Source organism: Pseudopodoces humilis, chromosome 3 (assembly GCF_049639895.1).
Source record: "Pseudopodoces humilis isolate 2021_Gansu_Grassland_sample_001 chromosome 3, ASM4963989v1, whole genome shotgun sequence".
NCBI classification, from domain to species: Eukaryota; Metazoa; Chordata; class Aves; order Passeriformes; family Paridae; genus Pseudopodoces; species Pseudopodoces humilis.
The window spans coordinates 55777863-55798332 of record NC_142202.1 but is presented as its reverse complement, the minus strand read 5'-3'; the positions used below and the strand labels follow the sequence as shown (position 1 = coordinate 55798332).

The 20470-nt window shown below is 36.8% G+C and overlaps 1 protein-coding gene across 3 annotated transcripts in view; it reads right to left on the bottom strand.

Annotated features, from left to right (window-relative positions):
• Positions 1-20470, bottom strand: part of RGS17 (regulator of G protein signaling 17) — a 71797-nt gene that overhangs the window by 13282 nt on the left and 38045 nt on the right. For all 3 annotated transcript variants that reach the window (XM_005518413.3, XM_088052992.1, XM_088052991.1), the window contains exon 2: positions 17064-17207. In XM_005518413.3, coding sequence (XP_005518470.1) covers positions 17064-17182 — 119 coding nt within the window. In that variant the 5' untranslated portion in view covers positions 17183-17207. The remainder of the gene's footprint in view (positions 1-17063; positions 17208-20470) is intronic.

The window sequence follows — 20470 nt, the reverse complement described above, 5'->3', positions numbered from 1 at the left end:
AGGTAGAATTTTTTTTTTTTTTCACATGAAAATCAATATTCAGATTCTCTGGATAACAGATGTTCTGACAGTTTTCCTTCACTTTGATTGACCCTTTGAAAGAATATATCTCACTGGCACTGCACTTCACCCTATCCTACTCCCAGAAATTTTTATTGTCATCAGATCAAGACACATAATATTTTTTAGCTTTCTTAAAAACCTACCGCAACTCTCTCCCCACAAAAGACCTCAAGAGATCAAGATTTATTAATTTAAAATTACAGTGGTAGATGATGTAAAATGACTATTCCCCGAAAGTCTTGAAAAACACAATTTACCAAATTTACAAAACAGATTCAGATTCAGATCAGGAAGTATCTTTTCTCTTCTGACTGGAAGACGAAAAGTCTTTAAGCCACTTACTAGACATGAAATAATGAACATATGTTTAGTGCATTTTCCTGAAATGAGGGGAAAGTGATTTTGAAAACTTAGTGCTGGTGCCCATCTTCGTCTCAGTCTTTTGCCAGCTGGGTAAATACCTTCACTCTGCAATTCAAAATGGGTGTGCTCTTGCTCATCTCCATGTTCTCTGATTTCTTTACTTAAAAGACAATTGGCTTAAAACGTGTTATATGAAAAAATATATTTTTCAGGTTTTATTTCAGATGCAAAAAACCTGCATGCTAGTATCTTTTTCATTTTTGATTGTAGTTCAATCTGATCAAACTGTCTTCAATACTGCGGTTCAACAGTCAGTCACTGAAAAATCAATTGTTTGCACAATTCTATTCAGAAGGTCACTCCCAAATGCTGAGACATGCTCTGTTATCTCAAAGATGTGGTCCCAATATCCCATATGCTGTATGATAATGGAAAAGACAACTATGCTGGGATTGTTTAATTTCTTTTATGAAAGCTGATTTAACTTATGACTCAAAATCATTTTGTAACCTCATTTTTTTCTGACAGCTGGAATATTTAAGCTTGATGTCACTGAATACTAGTCAGGACCATGTTTGTCTATGCACAGAGGAGAATGATGATTTTGCTACACTGTGCAAAGCAATTATAATGAAAAATAACTGCAATATTATTGTGATCCATTCATAAAGAACACTACAGCTATATTAATTTCAAATCACTGTCTTCTGTCTCCCTTTTAATGTCACAAAATAGGTATCAATGAGAATGAAATGTTAAATGAACAATATTATCCAAGGACATCTCTTTTTTGTAACCTGAGTAAAGGGTAAAAAACTTGCTTCTATTAAAGTTAAGAAAAGAATTCACTTTTTTTTGTTATATTAAGTGAATGATATCCAGAATGACTATTCTGAGAAAAACTAGACCTAGAATCATTCTTTTTATGAAGAGGTGATGCCTTGTATTAGACATTTTCACAGGCTCAGATAAACTTGCAGTATATCCTTAAAGTTCCTGGCTGTATCAGGGAGAAAGGGGTTATGTCCTTGTAAGAATAGCAAGACAGACTAAAGCTCTACAACTCTTCCAATAACACCAGTCTTTTCAAAACATCAGCCAAGTCTGTGGCAATAAATGAATTCTACAGTGGAGGCTTGCATGGATGCCTGGAGATCTGCAAGGCGAACATAAGTGATGTGTAGTGAACTTGTAATTCCCATATGTCTGCCTTGGAAGTCTCTGAGAGATTTTGAAGGGAAATGGTGGTCAAAAGCCTATGGAATAATTTGCTTATACTGATCAGAATATGGTCTTAACTCAGTCAGCAGAACATAATATTTTTTTTTGTACAAATAAGAAACAGATCAAAAGAATGTGAATTTTTTTTGTCATTAGTGTCAATCCTAGTTCTTTAGCAAGATAATGATTTACAGCTCTTCACTGAATTCAATAAAAAAATGTAGGATGTAAAATTTTATATTGAAAACAAGTTGAAATTTACTGAAAAATAGCTACATCCTACTCTGTGTAAAAAAAAATTATTTTTCTTGTGCTTAAAACTAAATGATGAGATTGTATTTAGCAGACTGACATAGGTAAGCCAACAATTACCATAAGGCTATAATCAGCCCACTTGGCAGTGTCCACTGAAACTATAAACTCCTTTCAAAAAGTCCAGCTACCTGTGGTGCTGTGTTTTCTGAGTGCCAGAGTTACATTTGCCTTAGGTGATAAGATGGTGCAAGAGGAATGTATGATCCAAACTATTTTTAAAATAAAAAAACAAACAAGCATAGACTCGAACATGGATAAAGCTGTTTTAGGGTGGAAAAAAATGTGTTTGCAAATTGAATTTATAAACTTGACATCAGATTCTGTGAGTCTTTCTTCATTTAACTAAAAGCCCCAATCAAGTTTTTCTATTTTTTAAAAATGCAAGTGTTTGCAAGTTAACCATCCTAGAGATTTTATATTACAGCTAAAATTTCTCCAGTATTTCAAAGCATCAGGTGAGGGATAGAACGCGGAGTCACAAACCTCGCAGCTCTTTGTTCAGCTTACAGTGTGGTCTCATTGTTTTAGCATACAAGAACTGCAGTAGTAACTGGCCTGTTTTTTCTTTTTTCTCATAGATCACAAAAAGTTAGATAAAACAAAATAAGTGGTTTGTCTCTTCCAATGGCTAGAAAACCTACAATTTTTTGCTTTCCAATTTTTCTTTGATGCACTTTCCCTCTTGATTCAATTTATGCTGTAGTGTGCATAGTGTTGCAGTTCATATTTTCCCCCCTTTTTCATCTCTGTTTAAAGAGCACACAGCTGAGAAATAGTCTGTGACAGACAGCTGGGCACTTCTATGTGCCGTGATTGTGATTTCAATGAAAAAGCTTAGGATCCTCTGCTCAGGATCCAGTAATATTAAATGTAGGCAGACTTCTGGCTCCTATATGCACCTTTCTGCATACCATAAATCCTGTGGGCCAAGTGGGAGTGCAAGGTGTAAGTTTTTTGGTCTAATTTTTCCTAGTCAGGATGGATGCAGAAGCTGTTTCACAGGCCCTTCTACCAGTGTTTTATGGAGAATGCAGCTGAACTGAGTTTGTCTTTTGCATAGATTTGACAGTTAAAATTAATTTACTTCTGAATTGGGTTTCTAACAAAATAGTGTTTGTGGAAAAGTTTAATGACATTTCATAACTGCTTTTGATAGTTCTAAAAATAATTATAATTACAATTTGAAATTAAATAATCAGTTGTCTTGGTTTTATTCATTGTTAGTTACCATTATTCTTTATACTCTTTTGTGAGTAATTCTAGTTAATATAATAAAAGAATAGATTTAAATGAAATATTGTGCTTAACTTTAAGAAGCTCTTTAGAAAAATTACGTTCTGTCATAGCAGATGATGGATTTCTTTTCCAGTAGGCTTGCTGATTACAAGAGAAGAGATTTTCTACTAAGAAAACAGCTCATCAGGAAATCCAGCAGCTGTAACTCTTAACTTCATGACACATGGAGAATTTATTAAGGCCTCATCTCTCAGAGTCCTGCAAACAGCATCTCCATTTTTCACTCAAAATCATGTTTATACAAAGAGCTGTGGAGAGAAGTGCGAAGAACAATGCCTTACAGCATTAAAATCCCAAAGCACAGCAAAAACTCCATTTTTATTTTGTATTTGAAGTATCCTTGCTTCCCTCAAACAGTCTTGAGATTTCTAGAAGAGTAGCATTGACAGTATGGTTGTGGAGTGTGTGGACACAGGAATAGAGATGTAGTCAAAACCCCTTGTGCCTACAGATGGGTATCTTGGCCCATTTACTGTCATTTCTGACACCAATACTGTAGCAGCAATCCAGGGTGACTGAAAGAATCACTGCCCATTCTCCCGTGTTTGTTCTTTACTGCTGCTCTTGCCAGTGGTATTTTCAACTTTTCTATGTGAAGGAATTACTTTTAGCTCTTTAAGATATTCAAGAGTTCAGAAGGAAATGATCTTTAAAATACTTCAGATGAATAGGGTCCTACCTTTCTTCCTTGTGCAAACCTGGACTAAGTTCTGTGAGTTCTTTTGTACAAAGGTTTATGATAAGGTCAGATTATCTATGTTGAGAGCTGTGAACTTTTCCATGAAAAAACAAAACTTCTTGGTTCATTTGAGATTGTATCTTTCTGCCATACTTTTCATGTGGGGGAGAATGGGTTTAATTTTATACTGTTTTTCAATTGCTCTGCTTTCTTAATAGTGTGCAGCATTCAGCCTAATTGGACAAAAGTTAATATAGATTCAACTGTAAACCATAAAAGAAAAAGAAGATTGGTGGAAATCACAGTTTAAGATATCTGGAGCACTTCTGGCTATTAAGCTCTGGTCAGTTAAGATGTTTAGCTCTGTCCTGATAATATTATGTTGTGCTATTCCCCAGCTTGTGTAGAAGCAGAATTGAATCCAAATGATCTACTGCTTAAGAGTATAATCATCCCTTCGTTAATGGGAAATCTTGGCCAAGCTTTTGGAGTTTGTGTAAGATCATTATATAAGGTTATTAAATTACATCCCACATGGCACCATGCAGGTAGATCATCCTTACTGAAATACGAGTGCTAAACTAAAGTAAATCATAGAGGGATGTGCTCAGTAAAGCAAGTACCTAAAAGGTTTTAGCAAGTCTGCGGTGTTTCACTCTCTTCCCTTTCCTATATATTTAATATTTTAGAATGGAACAGATATAAAAACTGGCAACATCTTCTCTTCTAAAGGGACAGCCAGGTTAACAGTCTATTTATAAAGCCACGAGTTTTCCTTATGTATTTTCCATCAAAGTTGAAAATAGTGTACGTTTGGCAGACAAACTCTCAAATTTGTCCAAACTACATTTTTCTTTTGGACCCCATGTAAAATTTGAAAGCAAAACCTTGTAGAAATAAAAACCCACATGTCAATACATCTTCCATCATAGATTGATATTTGCAATGTGTTCTTTGATGTAATTTTTATATTGATTCTTTTGTCTTTAGAAAATGTTCAGAAGTGTATTGGTAATGGAAAAACTAACCTGCTGGAAAACTCTTGATAAAAGGGATGTTCTCCTAAAATACTCACAGAAATATTTTGTAAACATTTAAGATCTGAGTTTCAGTGTTAAAACTGAGTTCAGTGCACTGAATTTAGCGTTTCCTGATGTTGAGAGGGAACCTCCTGTGTTACAGCTTGTTTTCCTTGTCTCTGATGTCATGTCACTGGGCACCATGGAAAGGACCATGGCTCCATCTTCTTTGTTCACTCACTTCAGGTTACTTATACATATTGATAAGATCTTTCAGAGCCTTCTCTTCTCCAAGTGGAACCATGTCAGGTCTCTCAGCTTTTCCTCACAGGGGAGGAGTTCCAGTCCTTTATTCATTTTAGAGGCCCTTTGTTGGAATCTGCAGTATACCCAGGGCTATCACAATGAAGAGCTGGATATAGTGCTCCAAGTGTGGTCAGTAGTGCCACAAACAACATTTAAAAAGAAACTGCAATTGAGGAATATTTTGGGGGGCTAGTTAAAAAAATGCAATTATATTTACATTTCAGGATAACTTCAGAGTGAAGGAGAGAACTGTTCTCAAGGTCAATGCAGGTTAAATGTTACCTGAAAGAAATGTTATGTTATGTTATGTTATGTTATGTTATGTTATGTTATGTTATGTTATGTTATGTTATGGCCCTTTTAATGGACAGCCTTGCTGAAGGTGTTGTTTTCTTCCTCTGCTCTTGTGTGACTTATTTTATCTTCCTACCTGCAGATATTGCAGCTCAGCAGGAGCTCAAAGGCAGATGGAAACTACCAGTGTGCACTGTACTTGAACTTCTTAAATAAAGGACAATATCTCCCTCAAACTTAGACTAGCACAGGGCAAAATTTATAACTATGCAAGAGAGGAAAGAACTAGTGATTTAAATCAATCTGACTTTCCTAAATTCTTTGTTCTTCTGAAAATCTATAAGAAAATATACTTTCTTCTGGATTTTACCTTAAAGAGGTTATATTAATTTTACATAATGATAGCCACAACACAAGTAATTACAACTTTTGTAAACTGTTAGTCCTTTCTAGGATTTTTTTTGAGATTTTTGTTCTCATATGTGGAATGTAATTTCTGTAAAGGTAAGAAACTCAAGGCTTGGCAAAGTTTATTTACCAATGATTTCTAGTGCAGTTACTCTAGCTTTTTCCCATTAGTTTAGAGATGGTTTCTGCTTTAGGCAATATTCAGCTCAAGGATGTATTTCTTTTGTCAGGTCACCCAACAGATCACTATTCTGGCTGTCAGCTTCATTCTTTCCTTCAGAATAGTATTACCATTCATATTCCGTCTTGTATGATAGATACATTTAATTACTAGACAATCTGCAGTGTCCTTACTCCTGGCTACAACTATTTTCCAAGCAATTCCTTCATATATTTGAGACAATTAAAGGTGACAGTTCTGTACTGTTCAAAGAAATGGAAATTGTATCCCTTCAAAGGGTAGCTACATGAATAAAAACCCTCCAAATCACTAGCAAGCAAGCCTAATGGTCTCAACTAATTCTAATAAATGAGCCTAGTCTCAGTTTCTGTAGTGGCTTTTTCTTTATTATTCTTGGTTTTCAGATATTAAAGTAGGAGCAACAGTAAAGAATTGAGCTTGAATAGGATCACTACTTCGGTAATGTTGATAGATTCCATGGATTTAGATGTAGTTTTTAAATGGGAAGGGATGCCTGGAAACATTCATACTAAATTCACATTTTTATTTTCATAAGGTGTTGCAGAGCAATCCAGTTAAAGAGAGCTTTAGAAAATTTCAAAGGATAGTTCCTGATATGATGATTTTGAACACCATATTTTGTGAAATTAGCCCAGACTAAACTAGTTTATGCTTATCTGCATCACAGTCAAGTAAGATGGGGGATCTCCCACTTTGCATTCTTCCACATAACAAACAGGATTGAGACCCTCTGTGTATATTACAGACATCTGTTTTGTTAGTACTGGTTTCCAGATTTAGTTAGACCCTAAACTGGGAAGCACTTTCAGCATGGATGTCAACAAGAACTGAAATTACCCATTCCTTCATAATGGATGCTCAGCATCTGCCATTATCCAGGCCTCAACCAGATATTTCAGAAGAACCAGAGCTGCCATCTAGGCAAATATATGTGCTATGGAATTTTTAAGGGTGACTAGACAAGACTCATATCTCCTTTGCCTTTCTCACTAGCATAATGAATGTCTGACCCACTTTTCTAGTGAGAGGATCTCCATCTAATAAGTGCTTCCTACTAGAGGTCCAGACTAATTTCCATGAAATATTCTCATTTTTTCCTCTTCAAAGCACTAGACATTTATTCCTGTTTCAATTGGCATTTTGAACTGATTTGGAATTATGCACGGTTAAAAAATAAACATATGCAAGATGGAAATTCTGCTGCTGACAGATTTTAGTAGCCTAATTCTTTTCCCTTTTGGTTTGGAACTACAGGCTGCATTTATTCTTGCAGATAAAATGGTCTGGGAGAGTCTTGAGGTTGACTGGCACCACATAGCCCCAGTCCACTAAAGCCCACACCCAAAACAGGGTTTCTGCACCTGCCACAGGCCATTGGCTGAGACTTTGGCACTGGCCAGATCTCTGCTAGGGAGTTAAAACTTGCTAATAATTTACTGTACAGGCTGACCCTAGCCCATTAGACCCTGGCCCTAAGTTTTGCTTAGTGGTATAGACACTGTCAGTGTGTTTAATTTGGAAAAGGGTGTTTTGTTATTGTTTTTGTATGTTGAATATTAAAGTTTTTATTATTTCACAATGAATAAAGTTAAAAGGTTTGCAAGGGGACTTTGGCACCTTTAAAATGTTACCATCTACCAACACTCCTTACTTCAGGTGATGTTTTGATCTCAGACCCATTGTGACCTTTCACGTACTTCTCTGTTTATGTGGTTTTCCACGGAGTTAAAGCATCTTTGTGTAAATATCTAATTGCAAATTTGTCATAAGAAAACCTAAAGCAGCCCAAACCCTGTCAAGGGAGATTTCAAAGGCTCCAAACTCCTAATACCTGTGAATCACAGCATAAGCTGGACTCAGGCAATCTCAGCACTCTTTTTTTTCTTTCCTCCAACGCAACAGTCAAGCTGTGCTCTGGTGACAGAAAATCTGTCATGACATTACAAGTCTTCCTCCAGCCAGTGTTCCACAGACACTAAGCTGAACAGCATTTTGGTGCAGGCAGGTGGGAAATGGGTATGAGGGGTGAGGGAGAGCCAAGATGCTGATGCTCTTAAGCAATCCATCTCTTAAACAGCCTCAGAGGAGGCATCAAGCTGCTTTTCACCAGTGGAAGTGATTCTGCTACTTCTTTCTCTCTCTCCAGTCTCCTCAAGAGCAGCTGTCCCCGAATACACTCTTGAGTGCTGTGCCAGGACAGAATCAAGATAATTTTATAAAGTTAACTGGATTTAGCCTGCTCTCTCCTTCTATGGAACTAGTGTTGGTGTCTTTTGCACCACTGAATTAGAATGAGCCTTGTGTAATCCCAAATCCCCTCTGAGTATGTATTTATTCTTCAATTTAGAAGAACTGCAGTTCTGATTTTTTTTACTGTAATTTTCTTTACAGAAATGTTTGCTTGAAGTAGGACTATTTTCTGCAGTTAGACTGATCACGGGTTTGTATCTTATTAGTACTACACACAAAGGAATCTGCATTTCATTTGTGAATCTTCCGAAACATTTATTTAAAATTTGCTAATCTATTATGTTTACAATCTGCTCATTCTCTAACCTGCTTGTGTTATCACAGATGGGGAAAAATATCAGTAAACACATGAGCCTCCATCTGTTCCTCAAAATGAAATGAACTTTCAAAGTTTAAATTATAAGAATAAAATCCTGATACTGGAAAAGCTTGGCACGAAGAGCCCAGGGCTGGTTTTGATGTTAGTGGGGGTTCTACCACAGGCTTGTAATGAAAGTTAACAGACCAGCTACAGAAGAAGCTGTTCCACTCTTTGCATTAGCCTTCTATTTTTATTATGTGGAGTAAAAAGTTTTCCTTATACCTTTGAAAATAGGAACATTAATCAGTTTGCATGGACTTAGTTGAAAAGTGTTAAAAGTGTTAAAAGTTTTTTCAAACCAGTATTCTTGGTTGGAAATGAATTTAGAATTATTTGTATATGCTGAACATCTGTGTAGCGTCTTGTGCATCTTTGTGCTTCCACCATGATTTCATGGTAGACTGGCAGCATCTTAGTGATTACCTCTTTCCACCACGTGCCAAAATAAATGCAGTGTAAGCTACCTTACAGCTTTCTCACAGAGAAGGACATGATTGTAATTTACTTTATATGTCCCAGAAAGCAACAGCCTGAATCTACTTCTTGGCAAATTTCCTGTGGAAACTCCTTGATGCTGTGGGAACTGGTGGCTCACTGTCCTTGCCTCTATTCCAAGGCTGTGCAAGAGCTTGTGCTCCCACAGGAATTTGGAGGTAGGTGGCAAGAGGCTGAGAAGAAGAAAGGAAGAAGACAAAAGGTGGTGCATTAGCTTCGATTAAGGGATTACTTAGCTGCTTTTTGATGAGGGGAGATATATTTGATTAATTCAGAAGAGGACTCCATAGTGACGAAAAATGGTTCTCATGAGATTCAATAGGTTAACTTTAAGCTTCCTTTTGCTATTTTTACACTAATTTTTTATTTTCTGTAAATGATATTTCTAAAGCCCCTTTGGTTTGCCAGTAACACCTTGTTTTCCTGCATTCACATCTTACTCTCTAGAAGCAGATGAAGGAAAAATTATAACTAGTAGTTAGAAGCCATTAGGATATTTGTGAGCCCACCTATCTTACACCTTGTGGGAAAGAGATGTGCCGCCCTCTTTTGAAAAGGCAGCATTTCACAACTGCTTCACAGGGAGGTGCAAGAAGTGGTCAAAGCTGCCTTTACTTGCCAGCTCTGGAGCATTGGGATAAGCTGTATGTTGAATCACATATGAGGTAAATTTGTAGTCTGGCTCAAGGAGAGAGCAGACTTCCAGGAATTGTTAGGCTAACACTGACAATCTGGCCAAGTGTCACAGCCCAGAGGTTGTCAAGTCAGGCTGTGTTGCCCTAGGAGAGTTGTGTAAACAAGCATGCACAGAGCCACCTGTCTCCAGCCTGCCCTGAGGATCTAAACTTCCATAAATTTCCAGCAAAATCACTTCCCCTGTCTTAATTGTAAAGGAGAAAGAGCTTATTAAATTTCATACTTATTAAGAAGACATGCTTCCCTGCTCTGATTTTTTTTTCCATTTAGAGATCTTTTGCTTTAAAGGGAAAAGAATTGCTTTACTTGGGTAAACATTTAATAAGCACAGTTAACTTACAGAAGTATGAAAAAAAAACAACTTGACAAGCTATTTATTTTTAGTGAGTATTCTGATTATTTTTCCAAATGCTGAGAATTTAATTATTTTATTTTAACTATCTCAGGGAACTTTGAGAGGCCCATTTCTGAGGACTAGATATTTAAATCCTCAGTCCACACTCACCCCATTGTGAGTGTCCATCGACAAAAGGAATGTTTGCCAGCTTTCTCTTATGGGCTCAGCACTATGATATGTGGATTTAAAGAAAAGGCAATTTAAGACTGGTTTTCATGAATATCATGTTTAGCAGCAGTGTGACAAGCCAGATAATGGATTTTATCCAGCTCTAAATATGACCTATCAAAGAACTGGTTCTACTTTCCTTACCAGTGGTGCCCATTGCACTCTGATAATCAGATGATACTGTCCCATATTTGCACAAAACACAAGTTCCTAAGCCTTCTCTTCCTCAGAATAAATTATTCTCCAGGAAATAGATGGAATGTTCTCATCTTTGACCTCTGCAATAGCAAGTGGTAAAAATATAAGGGTGTTCTATGATATTTTAAAGTATAAAAAGGTTCAGATTGGAACATCTTTTTCCGATTAAATATTTTTAAAAATATCACCTTCTATTTTAGTAAAATAGCGTACAGTAGCCTGCACTTCTGTATTCTGCACTAGAGTAAAAAAATTCCTGATGCACTTTTCCATATTCACTTTTTCACAGATGTGTTATTTTGAAAAAGTAAAACACAGAGAATTGAGTACATCTGTTTCAGACATATTGTCCTATGTGTTCAGGGAGGAAAAGAAGAATTAAAAACAAAATTAAAAGCCAAAATATGTTTTTCAAAATCAGTGTTTTTGTTTCAAAGATAAAGATTTTCTCTTCTTGCCAGAAGCTTTAACAAAATCCTGAGAGCCTGGGTTTTTCTTGTATCAGTCCACCTCTAGTCTGGCCTAGTCTAAATTTCTGCTGCAAACAGGAATGGGAAGAAGGATATGAGTTTTGTTTTTGACACACTTATGAATATGTGGCTATAATTTATTGCATTAAATTGTTTTTTGTTTCTGTCCTTTCTTTACTTCTCTGTCCTTCAAACTTTCTACCACAGTTAAATAAAATAAAGCAGCCATAACTTTAGCCCCCAGAAAATATCTTTTATAGATTCAAGTGAAGTCTTGACACAATGTTTTGATAGCAAACTAAGATTGAATATGCCAGAAAAATATTATTCTTCTCAAAGTACTAGAGAGGTGGGAAGTGGAAAAAAAAAAAAAAAAGTGTGGGTTTTTTTGTTGGTTTTTTTCTTCATTTAGAGCACACAGTTTGTAAGGAGGATAACACTGAACCCCATAGAGAACAAATATTAATGCAATTTAAAATTGCTCTTAAAACTGTGTCTACCATTTCATATTTATGGCACAGGAGACAGAAATATTTTCTTGTAGGCCCAAGTCAACTGTGCAACTCTTGCAAGGAAAATGTTCCCTTTAATAAAGAAAAATATTTGTGTAGCAATGTCATCAGGAAGAAGTTTCAGAGTAACTCACAGTGGTCATAGACAAGTTATAAGAACTGAGGAGAGAGATTTCTTGCCAAGAGCAACTCTTGTTTACTGCCAAGATGGCAAATACCCTATCTTCCCTGGAATCTCTTGTGTGTGGGAAACTCTCTTCCACAAGTCTTCAGCAGTTTTAATGGTTACATTTTTGGGTAAAGGCCTTTCAGTTCACTCACTTCAATCAAGCTACAAGTGAAGCTAAGTGATCATCTTCACTTATCCCCTGGAAACCTTTTCATGTACCCCAGACTGACATACTGCTAAAGGTCTCTTGCAGGGTAGATGTCAGATCCCTTCTGAGCCTTCTGTGTACAGTAAGAGGAGACAGATTATCGGGCATCAGTGTCCCACAGTTTTCAAATTCACTGAGCACCTTATGAAAGGAAAAGGGGATTAAAAGATATGACTCCTGCTCTGGGTAGGAGACAAAGGAGGAAGCAAAATAAAATTGGCATAAAAGCCAAACTCCCTGTGCTAGTGCCTGAAGAGTTTTTTTGAAGAATGTAATTTAAAAGTGTTTTCAAGAGAAAAATAAGTTTCATGTCTGCTCAGGAAGCTGGAGTAATGGATTGCTAAACAAGGTTGGGGAAGTGAAATAGCAGGCTTACTCCTCTAACCTTGCCAAACTGAGCTCAAAACTATATAAAGTCACAGCTCTAAGTACTAAATGGGCAACTCTCTGGAGAAAGCATAATTGAGGAAATTATGGACTGTCATGCTAAAGACTTACTGCAAATTTTGCAAGTCTCAGGCTACCCAAGTCATTGAAATTACGTCTCGTAAAGAAGCATGTTCTTCTGTCCTCTATTGAAATGGAGCTTTGCAGAAGTTTGACACATGAGATGATTCAGTCAAGAACCACAGGTACACAGTACTTTAATTGGGCAGTCTTCGTAAAATGAGTGCCTAAGGTCTATTTCTGGTCAGTGAAGAGAGGAAGGTCTATAGAAGGTCTTCACAGGGATGTATCATCTGCTTTTGCTGTGTTTCCTGTTGGGAACAGGAAACAAGCCAACAAGTTTTTCCTGTTGGGAACTTCAGAAGTACTTTATTTTTTTCCACAGAGGAGAACTAGTGTTTCCTTCACTACTTGTACTCAGAAACAAGTTCAGAGCTTAAACTAGTTGGCAACGTCATGAGCATACCTATTAGAATAAAATAGCCATTTTAATAGTCTTGTTAATCTCCCTTCATTTTCAATCTGAGCAAACCTTTGTAGTAAGTCTTGCTTTATCCCTGTAAAATGAGCAATTTACTGTCCTAATGATTGTCAGTGCCAAAAGATGTACTGAGCCTGGCTGCTATGGAGTTAATTCTCTTCACAAGAATCCTTATGACACTAGGTTTTGGATTTTTGACCACAACAGTGTTGATAACACATTAATGTGTTATAGCTGCTGTTGAGCAGCCACTGCACAGCATCAAGGATTTCTGTTTCTCACATTGCCTTGTCAGTGGGCTGGCTGGGAGTGCATAAGAAGCTGTGAGGGGACACAGCTGGGACAGCTGGCCACAACTGACCAAAGGGATATTCCATACTGTATGATGATTGTGATCAGCAATAAAAGCTGCATAAGAAAAAGGAAGGATGGAGGTTGAGAGTTGTAGCATCTGTTTTCCCAAGTCACTCTAACATGTGATGGACCATGGCTTTCCAGGACATGGCTGAACTGATGGGAAGCCATGAATGGATTTTTTGTTTTGCTTTAGTTGTGCACACAGCTTTGCTTTATCAATTAAACTCTTTATGTCAAAGAAAGAGTTTTGTTGCTTTCACTTTTCTGATTATTTTCTCCATCCTGCTGGTGAGGAGTGAGTAAGCATCTGCTTGGGGCTGAGCTACCTATAGGGATTATTCCACAACAATAAAGAAGTCCTCCAAATAGTTATTATTTTTAAGAAAAAAATATTAGAGAAAAACAAATAAAAGAGGTTTTTAATAAGATGTACTGAATAATTTCTCCAATTTTTTGCTGTTAACAAGTCTCTATTAGGCAAGATACTATTTCCCCAAAGGTCTGAATATTTTCCTGTGCTGTTGTGCAAACAGAAGACTTAATGCCTATTCTGATTTTAACATGGGGGAGAACAGAAGAAAACAAGAACCACATGATGCACAAAAGATATTTTCAGAATTCTAATGATTTATTTGGATATAGGAACTATTGAACTAACTCTTTTAACTGTAAAAAGGGAATTTTTTTACTAAAATCTGCACATAGTCCTCCCATTTCTGTGAATGGTGAAGAAGTTGAGTCAATAAGCAGTTAATGATGTAAGAGCTATCATCAGTCACACACAGGTGGAAGAACTGAAGAAAATTCTGATCTTGATAGAACATTGCCTTCCCCATTAATGAATCCAGCAGCATTTCCAGACAGGTATCTCTTGGGAAATTCATGTTACTCAGTTACAAAGATCTGTGGAACTAGGGAAAGCATGTAATTACTCTAAGTCCAGAGAACCTGTTACAATTATTGATTAGGATTTTCTATGACGGAGAACTACCCTAGAGAATTAATTAGCTAGAATCCTCTATATATGAGAGACTAATAAAGTTAATTACTTTTTAAAAATTATTATTATTTTTGTAATTTTTTAGTGTAGACAACTGAGGCAAGAACAGTAACCTGTATTCTTCCCCGACAGTTTTGATTACAAAGCAAATTTGTCATCACAATCAGTTACTTCATTTAAACTGAGATTCTGAAACATTTCATACTGCATTTTTCAAAGTTTTTTTCCATCTTTCCTCTAATAGAGCTTCCACTACAGAATCATAGAAGTTAAAGCTGGAAAATACTTATTAGATCATTTTCATATCTTTTGATTTTAGCATGAGTGATGTAAGTATTCCTTTGATCACTTATTTGACTTAATTTTGAAAACTAGCTAACAGGATTTCGCCATACCCTGTCTAATCTACTATTAAAAAAAAATCCCAACCTCAAGTCCTGAAAAACCCTGAAAGAAAGTAAAAACAATTACTAGAAGAGCTGAAGGTACATCCTTCAGTGTTTTAAATAATTAATTACTCTAATTTAGATTTAATATGCATAAGCTGTTTACATATATAATGGTATTGCCTTCAATGTGACTTCTGTGACTGCAAGGGTCACAAGAGCTTCAAAATAGAGTACCATTTTCAAATTTAAGATTTCATGAGTTGCATCATGCTTAAAAAATTAAATCAGTTGTCATTAAGTTTTAGGAATTAGACTGATATTTTATTGAATACTATTGCTATTATATGAATATTAATGATATTATATGAATATTAATCATATTCTTGTATGCAAGGCAAAAACCAACCCTAGCTGTACATGCACAATGATGGGCTTTATTTTCATTCAGGAAAGAGATGTTGTATTCAGAGTGGATAATTCCATGAAAACTTCATCTCTGGGGTTGTTAAAAAATAAGCAGAGTGCTAGGAATTAGTAACAAAACTCAAGAGCAAACACAAAACATGGTGCACCCATGTCTCAACCACAAAAACAGATCTAGTGACACATCTCAGACAGGAAATAGAATAGGAGAGGGACATAGACACAAGGTAGGTGAGTAAATAGGACAGATAAGGATAAATCATGGTCTGGGTCACTCTGTATCACAGAGATTAAAATAGAGAAGGCTGAGGAAGAAAAAATAGCTGAAGGGAGAGAGCTCTGTAAAATCTTGACCATCCTGGAAATGATTATTCACTGTTCTTCACATAAGAATAAGGAAATTTAAATTTCAAATTAAATTAGTTTCTAGTAGGTTAACACAAATTAAAGGGAGCAATACTTCATGGAATGCACAGGCCTACTGTAGAATTTATTGCTAGAGGGAACCCTGGATGCCAAAAGTTTAGTTTAGTTCAGGAAGTCGCTTCAGAAAATGGTTTGACAAATTAAGGAAAGAAAATTCCAGCAAGGTCTATAAACCACACAGAAAGGAGCCCTGGGACAGGAAATAACTAAGTTGCAGATTGAAAATAGTTGTGAGGTGTTTTGAGTAGGTAGTTTGAGGAGGTGCATATCTACTTGTTTAATCCTTATCTTGTGGTATTTGATAAAGGTGAAATATCTTCCTGAAACAGGATACCAAGGTAAATGAATCTCTTGCCTGCAACAGTACAGCTGATATTGTGCCCTTGTCCCCAGAGCAGAAAGAAAAGTGACAAAACACCATCACTTTTCTTCCTATTTAATACACTTCCACCTATTTCTCAACATGGATTGAACATATTGCAAAGTAAGTTGGTAAAACATGAGCTCTGGCTCCTTCTTGCTCCAGCAATACTCTGCCTTCAGGTGAAACTGGAAGTAACAGCCAAGGCAGGTCCACCCTGCTACTGCCTCCAGGATGTGGCAGTATCTTGAAAAAAACCTGTCCCATTTGGTACCTGATGCATATATGCTGGTATGTATTTTTAAATATACTGAAGAAAATAGCCTCAGATTTTAGACTGGGGCCAGATGGCTGATTGAAGTGAAAATAACACAGGTATACAGAGAAATGGACACTCCAAAGAAGCTGAACTGTCTGGTTAATATGATGCACAGGCTCTGAACAGTACTGCATGTCATTTACCTTATATTTCAATACTGTGTTCATAAAAATAAGAAATAAAGATCTGATGCATCTCAAGACACTGAGAATTTAAAGCTATTTCGGAAACTGACTTTAAATCTTTGACTTTAGAAGTGAACTCTTTATTGAGGAAGGGACAAGCAGCCACTAAAATCATGCTACTCCATTTGAGAGATAAAGTGGAATTTAAAGCTCATATTTTCAGATTTACAGAATTTATATTAGTAATGTAACAGGACACCACATATTTACATTTATGACCATCTCCCTCTTTTTCACCTGAATGCAGAGAACTGCTGTATCAAAAGTACGAGCATAAAAAAATGTTTTGTATGCAAACTATAAAATATTCATTATTGAGTCTCTCACTCACAAATACAAGTTTTACAGCTGAAATTTCCTCATTTAGTTACGGCTTAGTAAGATAAATATAGCTTGAATTTACTATTCTTTCTTCTTCCCCATCACAAGATGTCCAACCAAATCAGGTTGATACGATTTAAATCAAATTTTTAAATGCAAAGTTAAATTGTGTCTCCTCTCCCAGAAGTTAACATGTTCCCAGTGCTTTCCATTCTCATAGTTTACCTGTGGTGTATATGGAAGCAAATATACTACAGGACATACCATGAACAGCTGCAGCAACAGCACCAACAAAAGCAACATGTGTTGTTGGGCCTTTGGTTTCCAGGTGCTTGAGACACAGCTGATGTTCCTTCATTTTGTGACTGCTGCCTCTTTCTCATTTCAGCTACTTCAGTGCCCAAGTGGCTATAAGAACACAGACATAAGAGATGTACACAATTACTACAGACAGTCATAAATTACAATCACATTTCTACAGCAATGTTCTCACAGCTCATGGCAACAAAAGCACATGACCATCAACGGAGCCAGCCAAGAAATAGTTCCATTGTGTTAAAAGCGGTTTCCAGAAGACCACATCTCAGAGACACGTTCACGCTCCTGTGCCGCTGAATCACACCCGATCTTTGGCTGGACTCAAAGAGCGGTTTATTATCAGTTATTATCAGTTGATTAAAAGCCATACAGCTTTTGTAACACTTGGAAGAGACTGCCTTGTTCCTTACCATAGGACTATCACAGCTGTTTCTGTTATACAAAATATGCAGCTAAAAATACAGCAGGATGGTTATTCACCTTAAACATTAATTGGATACTGACTTTTTTTACTTTTTGACTTTAGTCTATGCTGGACCAATGAAATTGATGCAAGTGATATTATATCAAGGGCAGCTCTCTGGTAAGGGCCAAGATTCTTATGTGTCCTAACTGAGAGGCTTGCTATTTAAGAGTTATTCTTGGTAAATATAATGGATAATTTGTTAGTATTTATAAAATACTTCCCCACCTTTGAGACTAATTTTTGGTCACAGATCTTTGCTCATTACCAATTTTTTCTAGGTTTTATTAGGCCAAGATTTTTTTCCTCCCAGTGACTTAAAATATGCAGCTGGAAGTAGTATACCATGCATTATGTAGTCTTCAAAAAAAGTTAAACATTTACTGCTAAGTTATATTATTTAGGATGAGTTAGATGTCAGGGTCCTTCTAATGGCTCACATCTTTGTACAACAACTATAAGTTTCCCAGATTAATGGCTAATACAAACATATAAATTTGAGTGAAATTTAGTACTTTTGCCTTTGAAAAAGTACTAAGAGATTACTGTAGGGAGGAGCTTGGTTTAAAACAGAAGTGGATAAAGATGGCCTTTTGTGAGCAGCATACACGGTGCTCCACATTTCCAGGGCATTCTGCTACAACCAGGAGTGCTGGGGAAAGGCAAAGTCTGATTGATTTGCCACCTGGGTACACCATGCACAGACAAACAAGAGACATGTCACTTCTACATGCACTCAAGCAGCAGCTGTGAGAGTTTTCATTTACATGGTCGCTAAAACTCCTGAGCTTTCTATTCTGTAATAGTGTCCTAGACAGCTTACACACAACCACACACAGCAAGGATACTGAGCTTCAGAACTCAAACTCATGCTCCAAAACTCAAGGTTGATGGTTATTCTGGCTTCTTGCATAGCTACCTTTTCCATGTATGCTATCACTGAGTAGAATCAAGTAATTTTTGAAGTGTTTGGTAAAATAAAACAATGAAGAACAGTCTATCACTGGTAGGTGCACCTGCTTATGCTATTGATATTACTTTTATAGCTGCTCCTGAAAATTAAAATGACATGCAAACAAAACATACACCTTTTTTTTTTTATGTCAAATGCAAACCTCAGATGTTAACAAAGTGTAACTGGATAATATTTTTTCAATAGATAGGGAGGAAGGAAAATTTTTGAAGCATAATATGTAGCTCAGAGAGTAAGTGACAGTATAAAGTCTCTTTCTCCAAATTACAATGCAGAACTTCTGCTGACTGTGCATGATGCAGTTAAATTATTTCATAGATATCTGTGTCATGCTGTGAATTGGTATTTTTTTTCAGCAAGCGCAATGACTATGGTTAAATGAATTAAAGACAGATATTTTGAAAAGGAACGTTTGTTTCTTTTAAGTAAGATAGTGACTCTAGAAATATTTGTACAATAAAAAAAAACCCAACAAAATTTAAAAGTTTCAGAAACCAGTAAGTTACCATATTTAGGCATTTGTTGGGTTGTAATCCCATTCATTACACCTGTATACCAGAATTCAAGCATTTTTTTCACCATTTTAGCTATATAAAAAAAAATGTACAATGACTAGAATATGTGGCACTATAAATAAAGGGGATAGGATGAAGGTTATCCATTCAGACATGATGATGACAGTTGGTGACTTTGCCATAGTTTCAGAAAACCTTTACCACACCACAAGATGCTGCTGCCACTAAAATAAATATCCCTCTCCCTTGTCTCCTGCTCACAGTCACTCATTCCTTCACCTGAGCTGGACCCCTTCTCTGTGTTGGCAGCAGCATTTGTACAGGTACCTGGTGAATTTGAGAAAAGAATAGGCACAGTGGAAATTTAATCTGGAGGGAAAAGAAAAAAAAATAGGTTCAACTTGCTTCAAGTGACTTTCTCATTTACCTCAAGAAGATGTGAGCACTTGGATAGAGCAGGGGAGAAAACTGAACATCAGGCAGGCAAGGAGAATGGGGGAACCACTTTCTTCCATTCCTGCTCCCACTGTCAGTAAGTGACGGTGAAATGGGTGGGAATTACGCAGCTGCAGAAAGGTAAAATCTGCAGCTGCAGTTCCCATCACACAGAATACGGCAGAGAGGGACAGTCAGAAGTGGGGTTTCACAGGAATGGTTCACACTTTTAATCCTGCCCAGAAACCTCAACTACTGAAAAGTCTCCAGCATTCATCTTTTTGGTATGAACTACCATGGCCAGCTGTTTCAGAGGTTTGCAAGTCTGGCAGGGCACAGAACTGTGAGGGAAATATGATTCTCCATTGTAGAGCATTTCAGGAGAAATGGCTTCTTCCAAGGTTGCTCAGAGACAGTTTAGGCAGTCTTTAGGGCAGAGCTGTCTGTTTTGCTATGTTCTAACAGCTCTGGAATATGGGGAAGCACATAACTCATCCCTTTTCTGGCCATGCATTATTTGGTGAAGGAAGAAGGCAGTCCTTGATTGCAGGTAAAGTTATATTTATCTATTTATTCTGTATTTGAAAAAAAAATAAAAAAAAAAACCCAGATAAAAGAAAGAAAAGAATCAGAGTCAGAATCATAGAATGGCCTGGGTTGGAAGGGACCTGAAAGATCATCTGGTTCCAGTCCCCCTGCCACGAGCAGGAGCACCTTCTGCTATACCCAGGTGCCCCATCCAACATGGCCTTGAACACTGCCAGGGATGGGGCACCCACAACTTCCTTGGCAACCTTTTCCAGCACCTCACCACTCTCACAGTAAAGAATTTTTTTCCTAAGGAAGGAAGAAAGGAAGACAGAGCTAGCAACATCCCCAAATCCTATATGTACATCCAAGTATGTACATTCTGGCCCTAGCCCAATAAAGCATTAATTGCAATTCCAGCAAAGTGCCACAATGGGAT